Raw genomic sequence first — 26,725 nt, 5'->3', positions numbered from 1 at the left:
TGGACTTTCAGAGTATGAAGCTAGGTGAAATAAGTCAGATGGAAAAGGATGAGAATCATGTGTGAGGTATAAAAGAGAAAGCAACAAATGAGCAAACAAAACAAACTGAAAGACACAGACAACAGAAGGGTGGTTACCAGAGGGGCAGGAGGATCATGGGAGGATGGAGAGGGCAAAGCAGGTCAAATATATTGGTAAAGGAGGGAGACCAGACTTGGGGTGGTGAGCACACAATGCATGATATGTTATAAAATTATACACTTGAAACTTCTATCTTGTTATTAACCAATGCTACCCCAATAAACTTAATTTTAAAACTATTTTCGAATACCTATCAGGAAAGAAATTGGACCTCTTCTGTAAACTCAGGTAGAATTTAAGAGAGGTGTCACTGTTGAATAAAACAGTACCAAAAATGAAAAGGGCTGCTTTCAAGGCTTTCATTGACTGAAATTTCTAGAAGAGAAACAGGATGACCATTGGACAGACTTTGTGGAGAGGGTTCCTGATAGGGAGAGCAGCTGCACTCAAGGGTCCCTAAGGTCACTTCTGATGCTGAATGTCCCATGATCTATTAGGAACCTCACAGACTGTACTACTTACAGTAGAGCGACACCTCTACAGCTTGTGGTGCGTTGCCTCTGCGTTAAAAGGCCTCGGATTGCTGTGGGAGGTTTGTCCTAATGGCTTCTTTCTGCGTTTCTCCCATCCACCTTATTACTAGGTTGTCTCAAACTCATTCCTTGTTTTAATCACATTCTAAGTTGTAACTTCTAATATGCTGTGGCCTAGAAAGACAGCATAACCAAACTGATTAACATTGCAAGAATAATTTAAGTGAATACCTAAAGAGCTCTTCCCACCAATAAGATTTTTGGCACACCAACATTTTGCCATCTATTTCGGTTCTTAAAGGTCCTTTGGCTTTCTTCCAAGTTCTCAGGAGTATTCTAGATTTAATTTGTCAATTGTGCAGCTTCTGGAAACTTGTTATTGAACTTCCATAGATATGCTAAGCTTTTGGAAAACTAGGACTCATTACTGAAACACTTAATCACAAGCAATGATATGCTGATCAAAGATTCTCCTTATATAAGTAAAATTTTCCTGAATAGCTTCTTCAAAATGAAAAGATCATTTCTATCTAAATTATGATTGAATTTAATTTGAATTTAGAACTAAATTAGACTATGTAACCAAATAAAATTGGTGAGAATGCTAATTACTTTGCTCTCCTGAGCTGTTTCATATATAAAGTATTGTTGTAAAGGTACAGATTCATTTAGAATATAGAGAATAATTTTGATTTCACTTTTTTCTTAATCCCTGTTCTTAGTACATAGCAATAATTTTAATGTAATTCAGTCAAAAACATTGAATGAAAATTTACTATATACCTAGCAGATATTCTCAGTTGAGAACACTGAAGGACACAAGCAAAACGCAATAATGGTTTGTATAGACTAAGGATGAAAACTGGCTTACCATTGAGGAACTTACCGCCGTGTTAAAAGAAACAAGAACCAAGAACATAGACAGGGGTGGGTAAAAGTGGTTTTATAGTTGTAACTATGCAAAGCAGTTTATTCTTATATTATTTCTTAACGTATTATTTGTTTGTATTACGTGTCTTAATATTGTTGACATTATTTCATATCCTTAATCAGAACCTGCTTGTCTTTTTCCACATGAACAACTGTAAACCTACTTTTGCCCACTCCTGTAGTATGAAGGCAGGATTGCTGCAGGTGGTCAATGCTCTCAAAGCGTGCGATGAGAGGTGGAGTGGTTTTGCCTCAATATGCTGCTGTATGTTATTATATCAGAAGTTAGTAATAAATGTGCATTTTCTCCTTTAAAATTAGCTTTGACCATTAGGTTAATATTGTTGCTAAGAGCTTTTGGTAATAAGTTCCTATCATTTATTTGGTAAAAAAATTAATTTGAACAGGTGTTCCAGGGACTCCATTGGGGCCACATCTACAAGACATGAAGAAAGTCCCAAACATTGCCAATATTTGAAAATGCAAATTTTTTTCCTAAAGTGTTACATGGATTGCAGTCCCATACTGTTTGCCACTTTCCAGTGTTGAACAGAAGAATAATTTTAATGTCTCCCAAGTGGATGATGCTGATCTCACCTCAGTTCCTCTTGGGAGATTTAAACCTCTTCTATCTCCCCAGCTGAGTCATTATAAATAATACCTACATGTGCCCCAAAGCTTGGAATTGTCCTCATCAGTAACACACAAAGCTGAATGGTATCTGTAAAGTAGTTAATTTTCTGGAAAACATTCAAAGGCACAAAATAAACACTGCCATAAAATTGCTTTCTACTTAACTTTGTCAATTTCCCCATCAGCGTACACAGAACAATGTTTTCGTAGAACTTGCAAAAACCCTAGACTCAAGTGCTATTTAATCTCCTTCCATAAGCAGCAGCCTTGAGCAATTTATCCACAATTAGTTACTTGTGGTTGCTACTGAACTGTTCCCCATAACGTCCCACAACATTATTGTTTCACAGCACAACGCGCTCTGTGGAGTGCAAGTGCTCAGAAGGACCAAGGACGTGCTCTTTGTCTTGTCCCTGCTAGTAGACAACGATGATCTTAAACTGCCCACTGGCTAGTCTTGTGGTCCTTTTCTTTAAGCACCTTGAGTTTGAATTGGGGAATACCTTTTACGTCAAACACGGATACACCTCACCTATAGTGCTGATTGCTTAGCCGAGAGGTCCTCCCAGCCACTTAGCAGTTAGTGCGCCCTCGGATGCCCGTGACCCGGGGTTGAGCTGGGGGTTTCTTCCTGGGCTCGTGAGACTCCCAGAGAAGAAGAGGCGGCTGGGGTGCGAGGAGAGAGAGGGAGAGGGAAGGCTTGTTTTCCCCGGGGATGTGGGAAGTAGGCGCTAGTCTGTTTCGCGGTTTTCTAAGCCCCTTGGCATGCCCTGACCTGATCCAGAAAGTCAACTGCTCTCTGGAATGTTCCGGGAGAAGGTGGAAGACTGCTTCCCGGAGGCCTGTGGGTGCAGGAGGGCACCAGGGGGGTCACGCAGGGAGATGCAGGGCAAACGCCAGGAGGGACACAAGAGAAGCTGGGGGCTGAGGTGACGGGCGCGCGTGGGGGCTAAGGCGGGCGGGACGAGCTGGCAGCGAGGCACCAGGGGTGGCCGGTCTGGCGCAGGGATCCCTCCCGGGGCGGCGTTGGCGACCCGGCCACGCGGGCCGCACCGCCCCGGCTGTCAAGCGAGCGCAGGGGGCGGGCGGGCGGGAGGAAGGGGTGGAGGTGCGAGGGGAGGAGGGCTGGCACCGGAGCGCCGCGGTGTCGGTGCAATAAAAATGCATCCCATGGAACTGCCCGTGGAGAAGGACGGGACCGAGACGCAGCAGCCAGAGGAGGTGGTAAACGCTGAGGAGGACGCCCAGGAGACCGCAGCGGCGGCGGCGGGGAAGTGAAAGGTCTCGCAAAGTTCAGCAGCAGCTGCTGCGAGCGCCGAGCCCCGGGCTAGCAGCGGAGGAGCCGCAGGACCGCTCAGCCGGGCCGCGCGGCCCGGCCGGCTATGGTCCCGGGGCCCCCGCCGCCCCCGAGGTGCCCGGACCCCACCAGGCCAGTGCGCAAGGGTAACCTCTCCGCCAGGCGCGACCCCGGCCCGCGGCTCTCAGCCGGCGACCACTGACTAATCCTGGTGCCCTAGGAGGAGGAAGAAATAAAGAGCCCCGGTTCCTCCCGAGGACTATTGGCGCTTCATCCCACAGCAGAGAGGGCTCGGCTCCCTCCCGCACCCGCCCGGCCCCGGTCCTCCCGGCTCCTCCCGAACATGGGGAGCTGCGCGCGGCGGCTGCTGCTGCTGCTACTGCTGCTCTGGGGCTGCTCCGCGGTGGCCGCAGGTGGGTGGTGATGCTGCCGGCCCCCCACCCTTCTTCCCTTGCTCCTTCGGTTCCCCACTTCAGGACTCGAGGGTGCAGGGGAGTGCGGTTTGGGAGCGCCGAGCGCAGCTCCCGAGAATGAAATGAGTGGCCATGTTCCGCCTCTTTTCCCCGGTCTCCGCAGTTTAAAATATTGATACTGTTGATTTTTTTTTTTTTTTTTTTTTTTTTTGTAACTGCAGTACACACGCCCTTGAATATCCTGGGTGCGCTCTGCTGGAGATACCGTGACCTTGGTTTCTTTCTCTGTTTGGGCTAGTAAAAAACTGTCTTTCCACTTTGTGAGGGAACAAAGGACCAAGCTCGCCATCCCCCGGCACTTCATGGCCTGAGGAACGATGGGGAGGGGTGGCCCAGCAACCTCGGGCGCGCGTGGGCCAGGGCCGCTCTCTCGTTGAGAGCGATCGCCGCAGTTCCCGACCTCATGCTGGGTACTAAGAGAGCCAGGTAGGGACACCTGGGGCGGGGTGAATGCCCTCTCCTTAGGGCGCTGGCTGGTACGTAGTGAGACTCGGGGCTGGGTCGGTAGGTGGTGATCACCCTCGGTTGCAAGAACAGGCTGGCCGCCCCTGGGGAACTGGTACCCTCGCCGAGGCTCCGCGGGAGGTCGGAGGCGGGTCTGCTCCCTGTCTCGGTAACTGGACGACAGGCAGAGGCGTAGTCAGATGCGCCTTCCCTCCCACTCCCATCCAGGCTTTCTTGGGCTGCCTGTGGCCAGCCGTCCCTAGCTCACCTTTTTTAAATTAGGGAGTTTCTTCTCCTCTACCTCCCTCTGGAGGGTCACCTGGTTTCCAATTAAACAGAAGTGCAGCTCGGTGTGAGAAGGAAAGAAAGGGAGGGACTCTCTGGCCCTCCGGTCTTTCCAAGTTACCTCGCTTGCTCCAGAAAGGGGAGTACAGGAACGGGCTGTTGGATAGAGGGCATCGCTTTCCTCTGCCCTTCGGTTCCTTCCACCTCGTCCCCAGAGCCGCTGACAGGTAGTGACAGCCAGGCTCTAGAATCTGCATCCCGAACCGGTCAGACTCATAGGAGCATCCTTGCTATACTTGGCTGATCATTTATTTAGGGGATCTCCAAGTGTTTTGTCCACTCATTATTTATCTGGTTCCAATCTTTCCTGGACTTCTTGTTAGTTTAGAGGCAATTGAAACGTATCCAATACTTTCTTCAAGGAGTCTTAAAGGTCTAAGATTTTTTACTTTATTTCCTCCTACTTGTGAACCCCTGCGTGGACTTACGCATGCTCCCCTAAACGCAAAATGAACTTTAATAAACCTTTCCCTTTCCAAACCATGTTATGGCAAAAACATGCAAGCAATCAAGAGGTTGTAAATAAATATCACAAGCCAAGTGTTTCAAGTCAAAAATACTTGTACGGGCAGTATATGATTTTCCCTGAAATGCTTGGCAGGTGAGTCATGGCACATTGTGTATTTGGGCGATCCTGGCCACGGGCAACCGTTGTCCCAGCTAACAAGAGCAGCAGCAAGCAGAGTCCAGGCATGATGCACACTTGAATGTTGATATTTAAAGAATATGCCTAAGAAATCCCTTCCTTTTGGCTGCAAAGGCCACGTGGGGCTGGTGAGCCTCAGTGTGTGAAATGTCTCTGTTTTCCTCTAAGCTGTCATTTGGCTCTCCAACAGTGGTGCTGTGATAACAGTTCAGAGGTGCTCCCTGTTAAGAAGCACAAACGTTCAATTAGCCAGAATTTGGGGTTTGACTTCCTTTTCTTTCTTTCCCTGTCTGTTTTAACGTTTAAAATAGATGATTTTGCTTACGATATTCATAATTAAAGCGAGAAACCCAAATTAAAGGATTATAATACGTAGTCAGGATGTTAATAAGTGGATAATGTTTATCATTTTCAGTAATTTTGAAACATTAAAGTCTGTTGGACCTTTGTTTGGCTGGAAGTGCATGTTTCTTTAAGAAGGTGCTTTAGTTCACAGATAATGTTTAAAGGTGCTGTTGGTGGCAGCCAGTCTGTAAACAGTCTCCTGTTAAGCAAACAGGTAACTACTATATAACCTGTCGTAGGTAGAAACACTCAAGAGGCAAAGAACATGTCAAGTAAGCTTTTCTGTCATTTGGTAGTTTAGAGGGTTTTTTCTTATTTATATTTACTTAATATTAAAAATGGCTATTGGGTATCTGAGTACCAGTAGTCTCCAGTTTTGCCTCCCAAATGAGATCCCATTGCATCTTAAGTATCTCATATTGCTTTTCCTAGGGAATTTGTCCCATCATATTTTTATCTTACAAATATAATGAATTCTACATTTCCTCCTTAATGCATTCCCATAGTTATGTTAGATAATGTTAAGGACTCAAATTATATTTGAAAGACTCAGTTGGATGATCTCAAAAAACATTGTTTTGGATATTTTTAAGTCATGACCTTGAAAAAATAATTATACTTCAAATATAGAGAATGTTTAGGAAGCAAAGCACTTGAAAAGGGCTAGGCCCATTATCTCGACCCCAGTGTTTCCACTTGTCGTCCTCTTGCCCTTTACCATTATGTACTGAGATGTCTAATCAGTGTGCAATGGGCCCTCACTTGGGAGGCAAAGCTAGAGACTGTTGGTACTCAGATGCCCAATAGCTATTGTTAATATTAAGTAAAGTGATTTTATTTTCTATCATGTGAATTTTACATCTGAACATAAAATGCACATACACACTCGTGTATGCAAATGTGGTGTAAATACAGGGTATTTATTTGTGCTCGAATTTGGTAGGATTTCCTCTTTCCTGAAAGTCTGAAGCTTGGTAGGGATAAGTTGGCTGTTGAAGATGAACTAGGTGGACAAAAGAGCTTTCCAGATGGGTTTTTCTGGAGTAACATATGCTTTCCCTTCCCCAGGACCAAATGGAGTAGATGGAATGAGTTCCCGCTGTGAAAAAGCCTGTAACCCTCAGATGGGAAATTTGGCTTTAGGGAGAAAACTCTGGTCAGACACCACCTGTGGTCAGAACACCACTGAACTGTTCTGCTTCTATACTGAGAACACTGATCTGACCTGTCGGCAGCCCAAATGTGACAAATGCAATGCTGCTCAGCCCCACCTGGCTCACCTGCCAGCTGCCATGGCAGACTCGTCCTTCAGGTTTCCTCGCACGTGGTGGCAGTCTGCTGAGGATGTGCACAGAGAAAAGATCCAGTTAGACCTGGAAGCTGAATTCTACTTCACTCATCTAATTATTGTGTTCAAGTCCCCCAGGCCGGCAGCCATGGTGCTGGACCGGTCCCAGGACTTTGGGAAGACATGGAAGCCTTACAAGTACTTTGCAACTAACTGCTCAGCTACTTTTGGTCTAGAAGATGATGTTGTCAAGAAGGGAGCTCTTTGCACTTCTAGATACTCCAGCCCTTTTCCGTGCACTGGAGGAGAGGTAAGGGCACACATTTAACTCTACGCTGTAAGTGAGGTAGAAAAATGTTACCAGCCCGCATTTTTTTTAAAGCATGAAGGTATACTTGTAGCAACATGAATGAAATTAGAATTTTTCATGGGCTTTATTTGTCATAAATTATTTCTCACCCTTAGACATGGATGTGTAGTGATTTTCAAGCAGGTTGCCCACCGGCTTGGTTTAAGTCGGAATCCTAAGACTTTTATTTTTTCTTTTTCTTTTCCCACTATCATCACTCTGCCTTGGAGGGTTTAAACACTAATGATTTCATCAGTTAGTGGGACTACTTACTGCACTTCTGCAGGGGCAAGAGTTACTCTGGCAGCCTGCTCCTGGAGCCCGTGCTGCTATCTTCCTGAAACCGTTAACATAAATAGGAAGTAAATAGAAATAAAGCCAAGGGAGAAAAAAAAATCTGTTTGTCAGAAGGATACTTCGTATAACATTGGAGTTTTATTGTTAAGATTGCATGAGTGCATAGCAAGCAAATGAAGGTAGGTTTCTTTTTTAAGCTGCAACAGTTATTTTTATCCTCAAAGACACACTAACCAGTTTAGGGTCTTGGGTCTATCCTGGGTCCCAGACCATGCCAACTTCATTTTGCAAAAACCTACAACCTCCTTAGCTATTAGTCCCTTTTTTTGTATAGAATGATTTATCTTTGTTTCATATATCCTTTCCACTGAGGGGGAAGCAGGTGTTTTTAACTTATGTGGATGTACCAGTAGATATATGAAAACATTCAGAGAAAATTGGATGAAAGCAGATTAAGAGAATGAAATACCTTCAGCATATAAATCAAGATATATTCAATCAAAAAAGGGAAGAGAGAATATAATTTGTCTAATTCTGGCACAAGTGATGAACACACAGATTAAATGAGTGGTTATCAACTAGGGGTGATTTTGCTACCGGGCCCCCTCCCAGAGGACGTTTGACAATGTCTGGAGACATTTTTGCTGGGGGGAGGGATATTGCTGGCATCTAGTGGGTAGAAGCCAGGGATACTTCTAAGCCTACAGTGCACAAGCAGCACCCCTTCCATTCCCAACAAAGAATCATTAGCCCAAAATGGCAATAGCACCAAGGTTAAGAAAGCCAAGACTAGTTGTTAGACATACCTCTAATGCATATAGTACAGTGGCTACAGAGACTAAGATAAACACTCTTTTAGCAGCTATTACTGTTTGCAGACTTCCCATATGCTAGTATTTAGTAAACATTTATTGAACCTCTACTACATGTCAGGCACTGGGGTCAGTGCTACTAATTCTGACTTTGGTTTTGGGGGGAGGGGTTCTTGCCAGGGGCCTGATGGAAAGGTTGGTTTGGGAACTTCTTCCCTCCACTTCTGTGGGTGCATGTGGACTTTGCTATACGATCCAGCTATTCCTTCTGTGTGCACTTTGAAGACCAGGAACAATGCTACTGGCACCAGAACCAAAGGATGTGGCACAAACAGCAAATAGACAGTTTTCCATTTTTCTTCATGGTCTCTAAAGTTGGCTTAATATTGTAAATGCATGTGCACCCTGCCATGATGGGACATTTTTAAAGATACCAGGACAGGAAAGAGACAGATAAGTTAGACTCACTGTTTTCTTATGTGGAGAACACTTTGTGTTGCAAACAAATGAATGGCTTGAACTCTCAGATTGCTTTGGAATTGATCCATGGGCTGATATCAGCTCCCTGCATCTCAGTGCTGCTGGGCCATGTGTATCTATGAAGTAGCAAAAGTACAGTTTCAGTAACCAGATGGCAGGTATGCTTGCTTAGCAAACATCACACTGAATGTATTACAATGGTCCAGCAATAACTTAGAGATGACTAAGGTAACATTTATTTAACCTGCAGTGGAAGCAAAAATCTTGTCTTTTTAAAAGCCAAACAACTTATTGTCATCAATGCTAACACCAAATTTCCAGCAGATAGAGACCAAAATGTGTTAGTTATTTCCATGTACGGTCACCTTTTCTATCCAGTTAAAAATTTCTCTTCATTGTAGTTGTTATTTCAACAGACATCCTTCAGTGGCAAGACAAACATCAAGTGCCACCTATTTCCCTCTAGAGCAGTATTTGCAAGTAGACATTAAACTGTCAAGGAATCTCTTCCCTTTAGAGGGCAGGTTTGGGAATGAATCTGTCCCTCCTGAGATAGAGGACAGAAGAAAATCTTCCTCAAAGATAAAGAGCAGAGCAAGCCTCCCTGGAAATGATTATTACCTACCTCTCCTGTGCTGTTTTGGAATATCAATTAGTTCTGATCTATGACTTTATTTCTCAGTGTACCTTTGTATCATTAATATCTATCTTTGGAAATTGAGTGATTAGAAAACGAAACCAATTAATCTATTGTCAAATAAGTAGTCTCCAACTTCATTTACTGCTTGTTTATAATATTATAGGCCTCTATCTTCCTCTATTCTCTATAAGACTTCTCAGGACTTCTCTAGGTGTTATACTACTCTTCAGGCTAAGATAAATATATCCCAGACTTAATTTGTTTCCATTGTTTATTCCAAAATAGTTCCTTGGGCTTTTAAGGCCTTGCAGAGCCTGTAGCTTCATGTCGAAGAAATCAGATAGCTATATTTACAAAATTAAAGGCACCAGTCATCCAAAAAAGGCCAGCTAGCTCAGTTGGTTAGAGCAATGTCCTGATACTCCAAAGCTGAGTGTTCGATCCCTGGTGAGGGCACATATAAGAATCAACCAATGAATGCACAAATAAATGAAACAATACATTTCTCTCTTGCTCACTCTCTGTTCTCTCTTTCCCTCACTCCCTCCCTTTTTCTCTGTCTCTAAAAAAAAAATCAATTAAAAAAATGTAGGACTAGGCCCTGGCTGGTGTGGCTCAATAGATTGAGTGCCAGCCTGTTAACCAAAGGGTTGCGGGTTCGATTCCCAGTCAGGGCACATGCCTGGGTTTCAGGCCAGGTTCCCAGTTGGGGCGCACAAGAGTCAACAGATCGATGGATCTCTTGCACATTGATATTTCTTTCACTTCTCTTTCTCCCTCCCCTCCCCTCTCTCTGAAAATAAGTAAATAAAATATTTTAACCAAAAAAAAAAAAGTAGGACTAAAAATCCACCCAGAAGAATACTTTTTTAAAAAAAATTCTAAACAATATTTTCATTCTATTTTTTTCTAGTTTTCTCCTTTTATTTATTTATTTATTTTATTTATTTATTTTTAGAGAGGGAAGAGAGGGAGAAAAAGAAAGAGAGAAACATCAATGTGCGGTTGCTGGGGGCTGTGGCCTACAACCCAGGCATGTGCCCTGACTGGGAATCGAACCTGCGATACTTTGGTTCGCAGCCTGCACTGAGCTACGCCAGCCAGGCAGAAGAATACTTTTTAAATCAAAGTTAAGTCTGCTACATAGAAACTTCCTAACCAGACCAGCAGTTTCAAACAATATGGTAGGGTTATCCTAAAATTCTCCTTTATAGGAGCAGATCGAGACTCAAGTACAGGTGATTTGTCCAAAGACATAGTCAGTTATATCACAGAGGTAGGACTAAATCATGTCTTCCTACTCTAAGTCTACTCTTTGTTCCATAAAACTATGTTCTCTCTTCATAATTGGCCCCCAAGAACTGCTAGCAGAGAGATTATATGCATCTCTCTCTCCTTGCTCACTCTCACTTGCTGTGCATTTGGATATGACATGAAGGTAAGAAGAATTTGCCAAACAACATTCCTCAGGGCAGGAATGTCCTCTGAGATATCTATGGTGTTCTGAGAATAAAGGTTGCATGGTCAAAGCAGGTTGGGGAATACTGACTGGGTTTAACAAAAATTAAACATTTATAAACACATAAATATTTGCATTATTTATCCTGTATCCTCAAGTGAGAAATATAGGCCATAACACTCACAAACTCATTTGTCTATGGAAACCTCTTCTCGTACAACTCCAGTTGCTGCCTCTCAGAATTCCAAAGGTGCCCAGAACACAACTTTGGAAATGTTGGGGTGGAGGCATATAGTGCTCCCAAAAATTCTGGTAAAAGGCACAGCCCAGAGAGATGCTGTTCAAAGGGCACACAATTTCAGTTATGCAAGATGAATCAGCTCTGGATATCCAATGAACAGCAAATGTGACTATGGTCAGCAAGACTTTATTGTAAACTTGAAGTTTACTAAGAGGGTGGATCTTAGTGTTCTCACTACACACGTGCAAAAAGTGGTAACCATTTAGGTAATGGATATGTTAATTAGCTTGAAAGTCATAGTTCTTTCACAATGTATATATAATGATCAAATTGTACACCTTAAATAAATGCAATTCTAAATGTTCAAATATACCTCAATAATTTTTTTAAAAGGCACAGACAGGCTTGGTAAGACATCAAGGCCCTCTGTCAATTGGGGCCTTAGTCTCCTATTCAGTTGGAGCAATAGATAATAATCACCTTGAGGCTAAAGATGATAGGTTAATTAGACTTTTTTGAGATGCAAAGAAGCACCTAAGATTACCTCTGGTACAGAGAACAGAAGGAAGTGGGGAGATGCAGCAAGCCACATAGTCCTCGTGGAGCTAAAGGTTTGATTATCACTGTTTAGGAAACAATATCATTCCAGTGACTCCAATACAACTTTCAAGGGATGGAGTTACCATCTCCTCAGAAGTTAGCATCACTTGCTCCCTGCTCTATTAATTCTTATTAAAAGAACTCTGTTCAGATTTGGATGGCAACCAACCAAACTGTACAGAGTTTTTCTGCAGGACATTATGAATATATAATGTTTGAACGGAGGGGCAGCACAGAGGGGCCAAGAATGGGGTGGAGGGTGGGGTCTCCAGTGAAGCACTGGGCAAAGATTGTTAGAGAGGGCAAGGGCTGCACCAGTCTTATTCAGCTCTGTATTCCCAGCATTTAGCACATCTCTTGGACCACAGTAGGCATTTAGTAAATCTATAACTGAATGAATGAACAAAGGAATGCTATGACAAGCAGGGGTAGGATAGGAGAATATCCTTAAATGAGACAGGTGAAGGAATGTAGGGTTTGGGTAGGGGATAAGATTCAGAAACTCTGATTAATATGGAGACGCTGCATTGGTAACAATGTAGGATAAGTTGTGGTTGAGGAGAGGTGATTAATGAAAGATTTTTTAAAACTATTTATCCATTTATTCACTGAATAATTTCTGAATTACTATATGTCTGGTTCCATTCTGGGTACTGGGGATATAGCAGTGAACCAAAGGGATAAAAATGCCTGTCTCCATGAAGTTTCAGTTCGAGTGGAGGGAAGGGGGAATAGAGAACAAATAATTAAATAAAATATATAGTATGTCAGAGTGTGATAGCAAATAAGAACTAAGGAGAAAATAAAATGGTGTACAGGGTGGGGAATGTGGCAGGGAAGGGCTTGCTGTCTTTAAAGCAGATGGAAAGATTTGTGTTTGATGGAATAGACCATGACAAGAACTCTGAGTTCCTGGCAAGTTTTCAGGGGAGAAAATCTGTGATCAAGGGTTCCATTTCTTTCCATTTGTCGATATGGGAAAATGAAGTTGTGTGTTTAAGTGACACACGTTGTTAAAAATCCCTCCGGCTAGTGTTTCTTAGAATGAGAGCTTTGGAAAAGGAACCTAAATGTCATCGATGGGAAAGAACATGACTGATGACTAATCTGAAACCTGAAGAAAGTTAAGCGACTTGTCTACAATTACTCAGCTGAAATCTGTGTTTCCTGACGTCAAGCCCAGTGCTGTTTGCACTAGGTTGAAGTTCCTTTGTGCCACGCCAGGTAGTGTGAAAGACACAAAAACTGTATACATTCCTTTCCTTCACAGTCCTTACAATCTCCTGGGTAAGAGATTAAGTGTGATAATTTATGAGTTTATTTCCTCCAATACGTTGGACAGGTAATATGCCTAAGATCTGAGTATTTGTTTCTTTAGGCCTTTGGAAGGATTATGTTTCAATACCTTGTGAGAAAGTCAGTGGAGCACAAGTATGCAGAAAATGATAAATTACTTAATCAGGCTTCTATAGGTATTTACATTTATAATATGCTAAGCAATATTTAGGATTTTTAAACTTAAAAGCTAAAGCAAAGCAACACAGCAGTAGTACTGTTTTCTAAGCACTATTCTTTGGTTAGCTACTGCTTTCTTCAATTAGGTATTACCTACAATTTACTGTTTAACTGACAATTTGTAAATGGTTGCATGAACTTTTCATTTAAAAAGTGGATAGTTTTTTTTTTTTTTACATTGACAGGACAATTATCTAGAATGACTAAATATTGTTTGTAGTTAATGTTGCCCAAGGTCATTTTTTAATTTTATTTTCATTGTTGTTCAAGTACAATTTTCTATCTTTACCCAAGACCATTTAAAATGAACTGAACATGAATGAGTATCACTGTTCTTCAATACCATTTAGCTTACTTTTAATTGCTTGATTTGTTTTAGGGGATAGGGAAGTACTTTTTAGCTAGCTAGTAGCTGCTTAAGTCATCCAGTGTATTAATGTTTTGCTTTGAAGCATATTCTCTGATACGGTTTTGTTGAACTTCCTTGAAAATATAATATTGTATATATTTGTTTAGAGTTCTTCAATTATCCATACCCTGGGGCTATACCATTCCTATAAGGGTATGGCTAGAGATTTATAACAGCACATTAAAAAAAATGCCTCTAGTTTAAAGAAAACCCACAAGGTGGTTATCAATTAAAATTATTTAAGGAAGTGACATAAAAATTAGAATGAATGCAAAGATAAAATCAATAAACTTTGACTTATTAATTTCAAAGGAGGATTTTTTCATCCAAAAAATACTTTCTGTATAGTTATTTTTTAAAAATCTGTTTAGCACATATTTGCCTTGTATTTTGTTTGATTTGATAGTTTAACTTTGCCAATATTTGATTACAATATTCTGGAAATGTTGAGACAGCAGATTGTAAATGCTGAGTTAGTAATGAATGATTTACATTGAAAACTTAGGGCTGAACAATGAAGAACAGATGAGGAGCAGGCACCTGGAGGTCAGGTATATCTGGCATACATGGCAGCTTCCTACCAAGCAATTGGAGAACCTTACAAATCAGAATGGGGATACTAGAAGTTTGGGGGCCCTGGAAGATGAAGAAAATGAATCATGCCAGAGGATATGGAAATTATCACTTCTGATCAGTATTCAGAAGTGTCTGAGAAGTCGATGAATATAGTCGCTCCCTCCTCTGCATGGCCATGCACTCTGTGTCACTCACATGTAACTGTGACATCATGTCCCCATCCTTCCTACTCCAGCAGTGTTTGCTTTTGAGGGACTTTGTCCCTCCCATCACTGTATATGCTTTGTAGCTGTCAGCCCCCGAACCTCTGCCCCTAGCCCACATCCCTACCAGGCATAAATGTCCAAAATACATTTGTTGGATTGAATTTTATGAAAAGAACTATAACTGTTTGTTAACTGTGTTGGATGTTACACATCTACTAAGTATTGATCCTTTCAAATTGGTTGTGATTCAATCATTCTTTCTACAAATATTTATAAAGTGTCTCCTATGTGCCAGCCACTATTGCAAGAGTTGGGGATACAGAGCAAAAAGTTTAAAACCCCTGCCATTCAGCCTACATTCTAAATGTAAGGTGCCAAACAAGGTAAGATGTGTAGAATGTTAGCTATTGATGAGTGTAAGTAAAAAAAATAATAATAAAGCAGGGAAGGAGACTAGGAAGTAGGGAAGCGGTTTTGGTTTTGATTTTTTTAATGTTTAGACAGAACTCTCAGGGAAAGCTTCACTAAGACTTTTGAACAAGGACCTGAAGGAAAGAGAAGTGAGCAGTGAGCACATCTAGCGAAAGAGCAAAGGCCCTGAGGAAGTCTACCTGGTGCCCCCGGGGGAGTGAGGAGGGGGTGCAGAGGCTGAAAGTCAAAGTACAGTACAATAGGTTAGGTTAGAGGTCAGAGATCCTGGAGGGTGATGGGGCCTTGTACATAGGTGCCTAGGATGGCTCAAATTTACAACTACATCAGTTAAAGCCTATTAATTATGTTTATCATGCCCTTTCATTTTTAACTGGATCCCAATTTGGACCATTAGTTATTACAAGTTATTATTATAAGGTCGTTGCTTTTACTCTGAATGATATTGGAAGCCATTTGAAGTTTTAAGCAGAGGGGTGATGTGATCAGTTTATTTTGAATGGGACCGCTCTGGCTTGTGCATTAAGAAAAGACCGAAGTGGGAAGGAGGAAGATTAGCTAACATGCTATTGAAATAAGTTAGGTTAGATATCATGGTGCATGGACAGTGGGTAGCCGTGGGGATGGTGAAAAACGGTTGTGTTCTGGATCTATTTAATGGAGAGAACCAATAGCATTTACTGAAAGGTTGGATGTAGAGTACGAGAGGAAAAGAGTAGTAGGGATGGTTTTAGCCTGGGTACCTGGAAGAACAGAATAGCCATTTACTGGGATGGAGAGGACTCTTGGGCAAGCAGATTTGGAGAGGGATGCCAAGAGCTCATGTCTGGACACATTAAGTATGAGTTGCCCATGAGCTGTCCAAGTGGAGACACTTGGTAGGTAGCTGGATCTGTGAGTTTAGAGTTCAGAGGAGAGGTTTGGACTAAATATATAAATTTGGGAGTCATCAGCTTAGAGATGATATTTAAAGCTGTAAAACTGGATGAGATCATCAGGGAGTGGGTGTGGATAGGAAAGAGGAAGGTCCAAGCCCTGAGCCCAGGGCAGGATCAAACTGTCATTACAAAAACACTTGACATTTCCAAGGCTTATACGCAAACCAGTCTCAACAATCTATAGGTCCAACAGTTGTTTAAGCAGCAGCATGAATCAAATAACATTGACTAACCACAGTCAGAACAGTGGGTGTAAATGCTAACATGACAAGTGAGAGAGAAGGCATGAGAGCTGCAATTTGAGGTTTTCAGAAGACAAACCAAAACAAATAGAGGAAAGCGAAAACACTGGATAACAAATGATAATGGAAAAGAGAGAGGAAACAGTGTGGAAGGAGAAAGATGTCTTTGCAAACGCCATGCTGAAAGAGAAATGCTGAGTTTGGGGGCCTTCAAGTTTTAAGGGCCTCATATTCACTTTACCTTGATTCCTCCAACTTTTTATTCTTTTTAGACTCAGAATTCCAACTATAGGAACGATATGTGTTTGGAATGCCCCTAGGCCATCACAATATTGGAAATGAAATTAAAATATAGCATTGTACCCATTTTTCTCTTAATATATTGTAAAATTGGATTTGTGGAATGTGATGCAGAGCATCTTGCTGTTTTAATTAATGTTTACTGCACTGATGTTTAATTGTTCCACTAAGAGGGAGAAGAGAAAACCGACATGTAGAGATCACAGTAGAATGTGCAGTTACTGTGCTGGGCATTTTGCACATGTCTCACTTTACCTCTATGGACAGTTTGGCTTATTAACAAACAAACAAAACAAAACAAAACAAAACACCAACCTCTTTCTATGTCATATTTCTCTTCTTTTCCTAACCTTCCTGCAACTGACAGAGGAACAGAAGTCTCTCCAGGTGTCGGCTATATTTGTTGATGTATACTTTATAATCACAGTTCCTAAAACAAACAAAAAATATGAAAAACATTCAGATGTCTTCTGCATGACGCCATGCTTATTTGAGCTAACACTATTTTTCAGCAGCTACTGAAAAAGACTTTGTTCTAGAATCAGAGAGAGAAAATGTTATCATTTTCATATGCTTCTGCAGTGTTTCCAGCTGAGCTTCTTTTCACAATGTGGTGTTGGGTGAAGGGGGTTGTTTTGGGATTCTGGAAAACAACTGCCTCATGACATTGCCTCTGGACAAACTTGTGCAATTACTTGGTTCCCTTGGATAAACCACCGAGCTTGTCACTACCTCTCCCTAAGTAAGGACTGTTATTTCAAGTAAGTCAAATCCAATTTCCCTGCATTTCTAGAGGCGGGAGGAAAAAGTAACTTTGAAGAGCGAGGTTTCAATATTATTTTCTTTAATAAAACAAACAAAAAAATAATTAAAAAAAAAGTCCCAAAACTTGTAAGCTATGTCCCTTTCCTGTTGCCCGAACTTCATTGTAACATAATCCTTCCTTCAAGGAGTCCACAGTCAGATTGAGACTTTTAAATTGTTGTCTCTTAAAGGGTGAGTAATAATTGAAAGGTAGGAGAAGGAATTCCATGAAAAAATGCATATGTATGAGGAAAGTAAATCCTTAGAATGGGTAGAGAGTATAGAAGTGGGGGGTAGGGGGAAAGAGAGAGGGATGTGGGAAATGAGGCTGGTCCTGGAGGCTCAAGTCGGATTATCCAGGTCTAGTGAGCCAAGAATTTTGGACTTGATCTGGTGGATAGTAGACATCAATCAGCAGTTCTCCTAGGTAGGGATAACATAATCAGAGTAGTTTTAGACAGACAACTCAGGAAGCAGTCAAAAGATTCTTGAGCAAAACTTATGAGGTTAAATTTAATACTGTTAAACATAAATTCCTCTTTTAAAAAATCATCTGTACTATCACTAGAAATGTGTGACTTACCAGTTGTGCATGTGAAAAAGACCTGAAGGTTTCAGTTGAGTGTAATCTCAATACAAGTCAACAATGTATTATGACTACCAAAAAAGCTAATGCAACTTGAGGGTACATTGGTAGAAGAGTCATGTCCCAAACAAAGGAGAGAATAGTCCTTCTGTTGTGTTCTCTAGTTGAAGCATAGCTAGGATATTATGTTTGGCCAAGATATTCCTATTTAGAAAAAGCTGAACAGAACTGGTGAGATCAATTAGAAACCTCATTACATAATGAAAAACTTGGGCTATTTCACCTATGAGAGAGGGTTTATGGATGTTCAGGCATTGCTAGCATTCCTCAGATATTTGGAGAGGGATTAAATGGATGCTGATGCTTTCACGAAGCAAGAGTATGACCAAAGAAAGACTTCCCTAAAAGCTGGATGTATCCAAAAGACAAGGAGAGCTCCCTTGAGTTTCTCATCTGTGAAATGTTTCAGCGAAGTCTGAATGATCCCCAGGGAGAGATGTTACAGAGAGGAATCTGTAATCATGTGCAGATTGAAAGGCCTGTGTCAGGACTCTCTAATGTCTCACCCACCTCGGAATGCGTAGATTATACCACAGAGTGAGTAAACGACTGAAAAAAATCCTTCCCATCCAAATTATGTAGCTAGTCATGACAGTCTTCCTGCTAGGTAGACAGAAGCCCTCACTTTTGGTATAACCTTTTTTATGAGACATCATTTCTTACAAGGCAAGTGGTCCTTTTTCATAACTCCTGAACATAAGGAAGTCACTTAACTGACAAAGAAAGGGGAGGCAGGGAAAAAAGAAATGAGTCCCTATTCTCCGAGTCCCTGTCTTGTATTAATACATGACACTTTGTTTATAGCTTATAATATTACTGGGTAGCATAATGTGGGAGCTGGAGTCCCACATCTAGTCTGTCACCAGGTTCTGGTGGTTCTGTCTCTAAGCTGGTCCTCATCTCCACTGTCACCATTCCAGTCCAAGCTCCCTCATCTCACACTTGAGCCTCTCAAGTAGCCTAAGTGGCTCTTTAATTTAGGGGTCTTAGATTCTTTGCTTGTAAATTGAGTCAATGTCAAAAAGAGTAAGATAAGGCATACACATGTTTTTATAAATGGCTAACTACTATATAAATGCTAATTGTCATTCATAGTATAATTCAATTACATCATTGGCGAAGTTGACATGCTAACACTGGTCAACTGTTCATGTTTATATTACTATGCGTTACTATATAATGCTGCGCATTACTATGCAGGGACATGAAGTTGGACAGTGAAGAAGGCTGATAGGGAAAAAAATGGATTCATTTGAAATACAGTATTGGAGGAGAGATCTATGGATACCCTAGACTGCCAGAGAGATGAACAAGTGGGATTTAGAGCAAATTTGGCTTCAAATATCTCTGGAAGCAAAAATGACAAAATGAACCTCTCCTACTTCAGGCACATACTGAGAAGTCAGGGTTCCTTGGAAAAGGCAACAATGCTGGGCAAGTAGAAGGCAGCAGGGAAAGAGGAGACCAAGTATGAGATGGGTTGACTCCATCAAAGAAGCCACAGGCATGAGTGTACAGGAGCTGAGCAGCACTGTCGAGGACAGGATAGTGTGGACATCTTGGGCTCCATTGGAGCTGAGGACAACATGTAACACACACGCATTTCCAAGAGTGTCAGGAGTCTACATTTTTGCGTAGTGCTTTTGGACACTTACTTAGCATCTGTCTTAGTCACTTAATAGTTGATAAAGTTAACATAAGGAATTATATACTTTTTATGAAAGCAGTAGCTCAGTCACCTTCATAGACAGCCAAAAATAAGCTGGAAGGAGTTAGATTTAGAGAAAATGAACAAGTCATATATACAAAGGACAAGTCATGTCTTTATGCCATATTTAGTCCTACGTGTCTATTTGTGACTCTACAAATTCTTTTAGGCTATACTATGAATGTTAAGTACTAGATAAGGAACTAAGTTTTTACAGATATTTTTAGATGGCAATGTTATGATATGATACCCGTATGAACCTAAAGCAACATTTCTTATCAAAACTGAAAAAAATGTAGTCACCCACATCTTGTTGGCATTTCAGACTCAAGGAGGAATTCCCAAATGATTCAAGTAAGTAGTTGCTCTGTAGTGAACTTAAAGTGAGCAAGCAAAGTTTGCATTCTGGCCCTCATCTAGATTCCCTGTTCTTTCATTAGGAATAGATACTCCTCATGATTTGTATGGTAGGTTGTTGTTGAGATTAACACTCTTTTAAAATAATATGCTTGAAAAAGTCTCTTTGAGGCCCTGTTCAAGTTAATAAGATTATCAATTTGGAATTTTGCAGCTATAACTCTCAAGCACCTGCTTATCCAAGAACTCGCACCAGACACATATGGAAATTCACAGCTGGGAGTTCGGTGATGTGCTATTTCTGCTCCTTTTTAGCCTCCTTTCTTTAAAGGCCCACTTACAGCATTTAACTACTTCTGTATGGTCTAGCAGGTGCTGTGAGTGGAACCAGGAAGATATGTTCCCTATGAAGCTGTCCCCTGGTACTGTTGCCCTCAAAGGCCATTTTAAATCTCCTAGTCAATTTCTAGCCAGGTACTTTACTCACTTCATTGGTAGGAAAGGGGAACTGATTTCTATCACAGGTAGCTACTGAATATTTAGACTGCTGCCAGCTCCCCACCTCGCCCCACCCGTTTGTTACCTCAGCCTTTCCTGTCAGTTTGCCTGTCAGTTTAGTTGGCATGTAACCAGAAATATTATTTTCTCATGAACTAAATAATACAATGACAGATGTTATGGAAATATGCAGATAATATCACAACATTCTATTCAGATGTGGAAGTAACTCTTTCATTCCCTTCTCCACTTCCGAAAATCATGACATTAGAACTGCAATCATGCCTTCCTGTTTTACCACAATTAGAGAGGAGTGCTCAAGAGGTTACATAACTGGTGTTCTCACAGAGAACTAATTGTTTCCTCCTAGTTCCCTGTCTCCACTCATCAACTCCATTTCTTCCTAAACTGCTGCACTGAAAACATGGTAGGTCTTTTAAAATCTGAATATTCTCTACATTGCAGAAAAATATTTGAAATACATTTGGATTAAAAAAATAAAATTAAGCCCTGGCTGGAAAAGCTCAGTGGATTGAGCTCGGGCTGGGAACCAAAGTGTCCCAGGTTCGATTCCCAGCCAGGGTACATGCCTGGGTTGCAGGCCATAACCCCCAGCAACCGCACATTGATGTTTCTCTCTCTCTCTCTCTATCTCTCTCCCTTCCCTCTCTAAAAAGTAAATAAATAAAATCTTAAAAAAAAGAAATAATGACTGAAAACTTTTAAAAAAATAATAAAAAAAATAAAACTAGCCCAGGTCCATGTGGCTCAGTTGGTTGGAACATCGTCCCATACACCAAAAGATCATGGGTTTGATTCCTGGTCACGGCACATGCCAAGGTTGCAGGTTTGGTCCCTGGTTGGGGTGTGTATGGGAGGTAACCGACTGATCTTTCTCTCTCATATTGGTGTTTCTCTCTCTCTCTCAAACCAATAAATGTATCTTTGGGTGAGGATTAAAAAAAGAGAAATATTTACTGTATGCCATCCATGTATTAAATATTGTGTCAAACAGCATAGAGATCCATTACAATAAAATCCTTCTTTTAAAACAAATAAATAAAATTAGGAAAAGAGATGTTCAGAAATAGAGATTGGAGTTTGTTTGACATCTTAGAGAGGAAAATGTCTGGAAAATAATGTCATCAGTAACTTGTGCATAGAAATAAAACAGGTCATTTGTCACTCAGCCAGAATGGTAGATGGTCTAGAAATTATGTGAAGTGATACCCAGTAGATATTTTACCTGGAGAATGAAAGTTAAGTTGATGGCTGACCTTAAATGTTTGAAGGACTCCTTATTTAGGATAAAATAAACTTATTTTGTGTAGCTCCCAGGCCCGTATCAGAAGCTGCAGAGGACAGATCCTAGCTTAACACAGAGGAGCTTTCCTATAACTAGAATCACAAACTGAAACATGCTGACTGATGAAGGTGTGGGATCTAGTAGAGAATGAATGGATTAGCCCGTCTAGTGGAACTTCCTGCATTGAGAAATTTGGGTTAAGTAGCCTTATGTTCTCTTCTGATTTTTAAGAGTATTTGGAGCTGTTTTCTAACCTCACTTTGACAGAGCTTAATTTTCAAGAGTTAGGGGACAACTGAAATCTGTACATATTATTGATTTTTTAAATTCAGTTTTATATCCAGAATACATACCAGAGTGCCTGATATGAAGTAATGATTGAATTAATAAATAAATGATGTAGTAAGTAAATGATAAGAATTCCATTATTAAAAAGTTTAATGTCACAATTAGAATTTATATTAGCCAAGTTTGCAAACTCTCCAGGTTGGAAATGTCTTTCTATCATCTAAAGTATAAGAAAGAAACACTTTTAGAAACTGAAGAGAGATTTAATTTATTTCTCTTTTGGAGGTTAGGATTTCCATTGTGGGCTTTCTTGCTTTGTAAGCCCAATGACTTAAACATTCTAGAAAACTTCTGTATTTCCAGCTTGTCTCTTTAGACCCTGTACTCTGGAACAGAAGAAAACATAAACAAATGTTGTAGTATCTACTGTTTTATGTCTTTATGAATCCTATAAATTAGGCTACCAGTCTTTCAGTTGCACTGGTTGTAGTTCACTAAGTGTAAGTCAAAGTACAGAAAAAGAGTATCTACTTTTTAATTTTTAAGCCAGTTACTGGCTTTTATTTCTACCAAGTCTTTTCTTCTAATTCAGCTTTAGCTTCTCTTCCTTAACTCATCTCTTGCAACTAATCCTTATATCTCGGATTGGAAGTTAATGGGAAAAGATAAATGCCATTCGTGTCTGCCGGGAAAACTTTTCTTGATGGCGACTAATCCATCCTGAAGGTCTCCTACAAATGAAGGACAAAGTGCCCCTGTGCTCCCTAGAACAACAGCAACAGCAAATATTTGTCTGTGGTTTAGGGAAAGTTGGGAGGTCCCTTTGAAGTCTATTTGTTTGGTAGTCAAGATGTCCTCACCAGGGTAACAGTGTTTAAAGTTTGATATTTTTTAAAAACTTTAATCAGTACATTTTGGTTGCTCCTGATTAAATGTCCTAAATTAAAAGATGAAAGTACATTTTAGTTAGGTTGGCATTATGGAAACCCCTCAATAGGGACACACATGTTCAACAAGAAAGCTAGCTTTAAAGTCACACTGCAGTAGTTCTCCCTGATATCCAGGGGGCATGTTGTCCCAAGACCCCCAGTGGAGTCCCAAAACTACGGATGGTACCGAACCCTATATATATTGTGATTTTCCTTATACATACATATCTAGAATAAAGTTAAACTATTCTTGCACTTTTGGGACCATCATTAAGTAAAATAATGGTTACTTGAACACAAATACTGCAATATCAAGACAATTGATCTGATAACCTAGATGGCTACTGAGTGACTGCTGGGCAGGGAACATATGCAGTGTGGATTCGCTGCATCCCTGGGAGGGACTGAGAGGGCTGGAGCAAGATTTCATCACGCTACTCAGAGCACCATGCAATTTAAAACTTATGAATTGTTTATTTCTGGAACATTGCATTTTCACGCTATGGTTGACCATTGGTGAGTTAAGCCGAGGAGAAAGAAACTATGAATAAGGGGAGGCTGCTGTAATTGCCAACTATGGTTTTCTATGGCACTCAGTCAGGGAAACTGTTTTATGTATACATACATTTTTATAAGGAAGATTGAGGTGATAAATAGAGGTGAATAAAACCATTTTAAAGCCTTTACTGTGAAGAAATAGCTGGGGCTTTAGCCATGGTGGATAATTTTACTGGCATTTGGTCTTGTTAGATTTTAAGAGTTGTCTTACTCTTAAAGAGGAAGATTAAAAAAAAAGAACTGTGTTTACAGAAATGAAGATATATTAGGTAGACTTAGAGAATTCTTCTGGGTGTTAACAACTAAATATTCATGATTTCCTTTTTTTCTAATGTGACTAGGTTTTGTAGGCCAATAGGGGGTCCAAGGATGACTCTTCAGTGCATTTTTTAAAGTAATATCCCTATTGTCCTGAGGGAGGAAAATTCACTTTTACTATATATATAATTTTACATTATTTTACATTCTGCGTTAAAATACCTTGATATTATAGCTAAGTGCCTGAGGCAGAGAAGAGTGTAAGTAGCTTTGTTCTGATCATGTTGGAAGATAGCAGGCCCAGAATGAAATTCTAGGAACTTTTAATTCAATAAGTGAAATAACCACCCAGAGCTGTTGTAATTTCATCTACTTTGAAAAAAAACAATATCTGCCACACTATAATACTTAAATACTGAGTATGCCTCCAAATACAACAAATTATATAGAAAGCAATTTTATTTGCAAGTTTCGTTTGCTCAAGGGAAAAATCTCAAGAAGAATCCTCTAGCCTTTAGGGAGGAAGGGGAGATGGGTAGGAAAGGAATAAGAAAGAAAAAATAATTACATTTCATATCCAAACTGATCTTAAAATCAGATAGGTTTTTCCTTTTGTCTCATTTCTGACACTCCATAAGTTACAACATGTTATCAATTTGAAATGGGCTTTCTGTTTCTGCTAGTGAAGGATTAGCTGCTATAGTAATTACCTTCCCACATTAAAAAAATTAGAAAACCAGAAAGCCAGAAAAAATATGTGATACAGTTGTTTCAGACATTGGACAACGGGCAGCCTAAACACTGATTTCTGAGAAGGGAAACAAACACAGCGAGCCCTCGGACTGCCCTGTTTACTGACCGGCATTTCTAAGCCACAGCACAGGGAGGGAAACCCAGACCCCGATGATTCACTGACTTGAAGAAACAACATGTGACCTTTTGTGTTTGGCTTCATTCACTTAGTATAATGTTTTCAAGGTTCATTCATACTGTAGCATGTATCAGTACTTCATTCCTTTTTATGGTTGGACAATATCTCATTGTATGGGTGCACCACATCTTGTGCATTGACGGATATTGGGTTGTTTCCACTTTGGGGCTACTGTGAATAACGCTACTGTGAACATTCATGTACAAGATTTTGTGTGGACATAGGTTTTCAATTCCCTTGGGTATGTACTGAGGAGAATTGCTGGCTCTTATGGTAACTATATTAAATATTTTTTAGGAACTGCCAGACTGTTTTCCACAGCAGCAGCACCATTTTACATTCTCACCAGCAATGCATGAAGGTTCTGATTTCTCCATATGCTCGCTAACAACTGTTATTACACGTTTCTGATTACAGTCATCATTGTGACATGGTATCTCACTGGGGTTTTGATTCACTTTTCCCTAATGACTAAGGATGTCAAGCATTTTTTCATGTGCTTATTGGCCATTTCCAAAACTTCCTGGGAGGAATAGACATTCAAGCCTTTGCCCATTTTTAAATTGGTTTCTTTTCTTAGCATTCTATGGATAAATGTGACATAAAGATCACAAATATTAGAATTATTTACATGGGGTTTCTAATCCCAGGTCTCACTAACCTTGGATAAGTTCCTTAATAACAAAGTATATTTTTTTACCTTTAAAATAAAGATAATAATACGAGCCCCATGTGTTCGTGCGAGGATTAGAACAGAAGATGAGTGCAGATGTGTGACACAGTCAATCAAGAGTAATCATTATTAATGTCATAACATTATTACCTGAAATGAATCTCTTATTTTCATTTATTTTTAAAATATTTTTATTTATTCATATTTAGAGGAAGGCAGGGAGAGATACAGGGAAACATCAATGTGTGAGAGATACATCGATCCGTTGCCTCCACACACCCCACCTAGGGACCTGGCCTGCAACCCAGGCCTGTGCCCTGATTGGGAATCAGACTGGTGACCCTTTGGTTCACAGGCCGGCACGCAATCCAGTGAGCCACACCAGTCAGGGATGAATCTATTTTTTAAATGCCATCAATTAATTCATTCATATGAATGAATTAATCCATCATGAATCCATGAATTAAATCCATTAATCCATGAATTAAATGCCATCAATCATTCATTCATATTGACCCAGGGGTTTTTTTTTTCCACCACTGTGAGAAATGTAAAAATTTTTTAATTACAGTTGACATACAATATTACATTAGTTTTAGATATATAACATAGTGACTAGACATTTATGTAACTTATAAAGTAATCACCCTGATAAGTCTAGTACCCTTCTGACACCATATATAGTTATTACAATATTACTGACTATAGTCCCTATGCTGTACTTTACATTCCCATGACTGGTTTTATGGTAATCTGTACATCATAATCCCTTCTTCTTTTTCACCCAACCCCCTCTTATCTGGAAACCATCAGTTTGTTCTCCGTATCTATGAGTTTGTTTCTGGTTTGTTTGGTTTTATTGTTTTGGTTTTTAGATTCCACACGTAAGTGAAATCACATGGTATTTCTTTGTCTGACTTATTTCACTAACATAATGTCCTCTAGGTCCACCCATGTTGTCACAAATGACAAGATTTCATTCCTTTTTTGTCTAAATAATATTTTCTTATATATTTACCACACCTTCTTTATTTGTTTATCAATAGACATTTAGGCTGGTTCCATATCTTGGCTATTGTAAACAATGCTGAAATAAACTTAGGGGTGCATCTGTCTTTTCTAATTAGTTTTTTTTATTTCTATAAAGTAAAACTTGGCCCTTTCTTCTTTGTTTTTGTTCTGATATTCATTTTTTTGCCTCCCACAAATGGCTGTTCTGCCCACCCTGCCGCCACTGCCTATAGCATGGTTCAGGCTTTTC

At 40.4% G+C, this 26,725-nt stretch overlaps 1 protein-coding gene across 2 annotated transcripts in view; it reads left to right on the top strand.

Moving 5' to 3' along the window:
- Positions 1–3,290: 3,290 nt before the first annotated feature.
- NTN4 (netrin 4) overlaps positions 3,291–26,725 on the top strand; it is a 98,144-nt gene continuing 74,709 nt past the window's right edge. For both annotated transcript variants that reach the window (XM_036019436.1, XM_028531633.2), the window contains exons 1-2: positions 3,291–3,887; positions 6,796–7,325. In XM_036019436.1, the coding sequence (XP_035875329.1) occupies positions 3,818–3,887; positions 6,796–7,325 (600 nt within the window). In that variant the 5' untranslated portion in view covers positions 3,291–3,817. The remainder of the gene's footprint in view (positions 3,888–6,795; positions 7,326–26,725) is intronic.

The sequence above is a fragment of the Phyllostomus discolor genome, chromosome 2 (assembly GCF_004126475.2).
Source record: "Phyllostomus discolor isolate MPI-MPIP mPhyDis1 chromosome 2, mPhyDis1.pri.v3, whole genome shotgun sequence".
Lineage (NCBI taxonomy): Eukaryota > Metazoa > Chordata > Mammalia > Chiroptera > Phyllostomidae > Phyllostomus > Phyllostomus discolor.
This window is presented reverse-complemented; position numbering and strand designations above follow the sequence as displayed.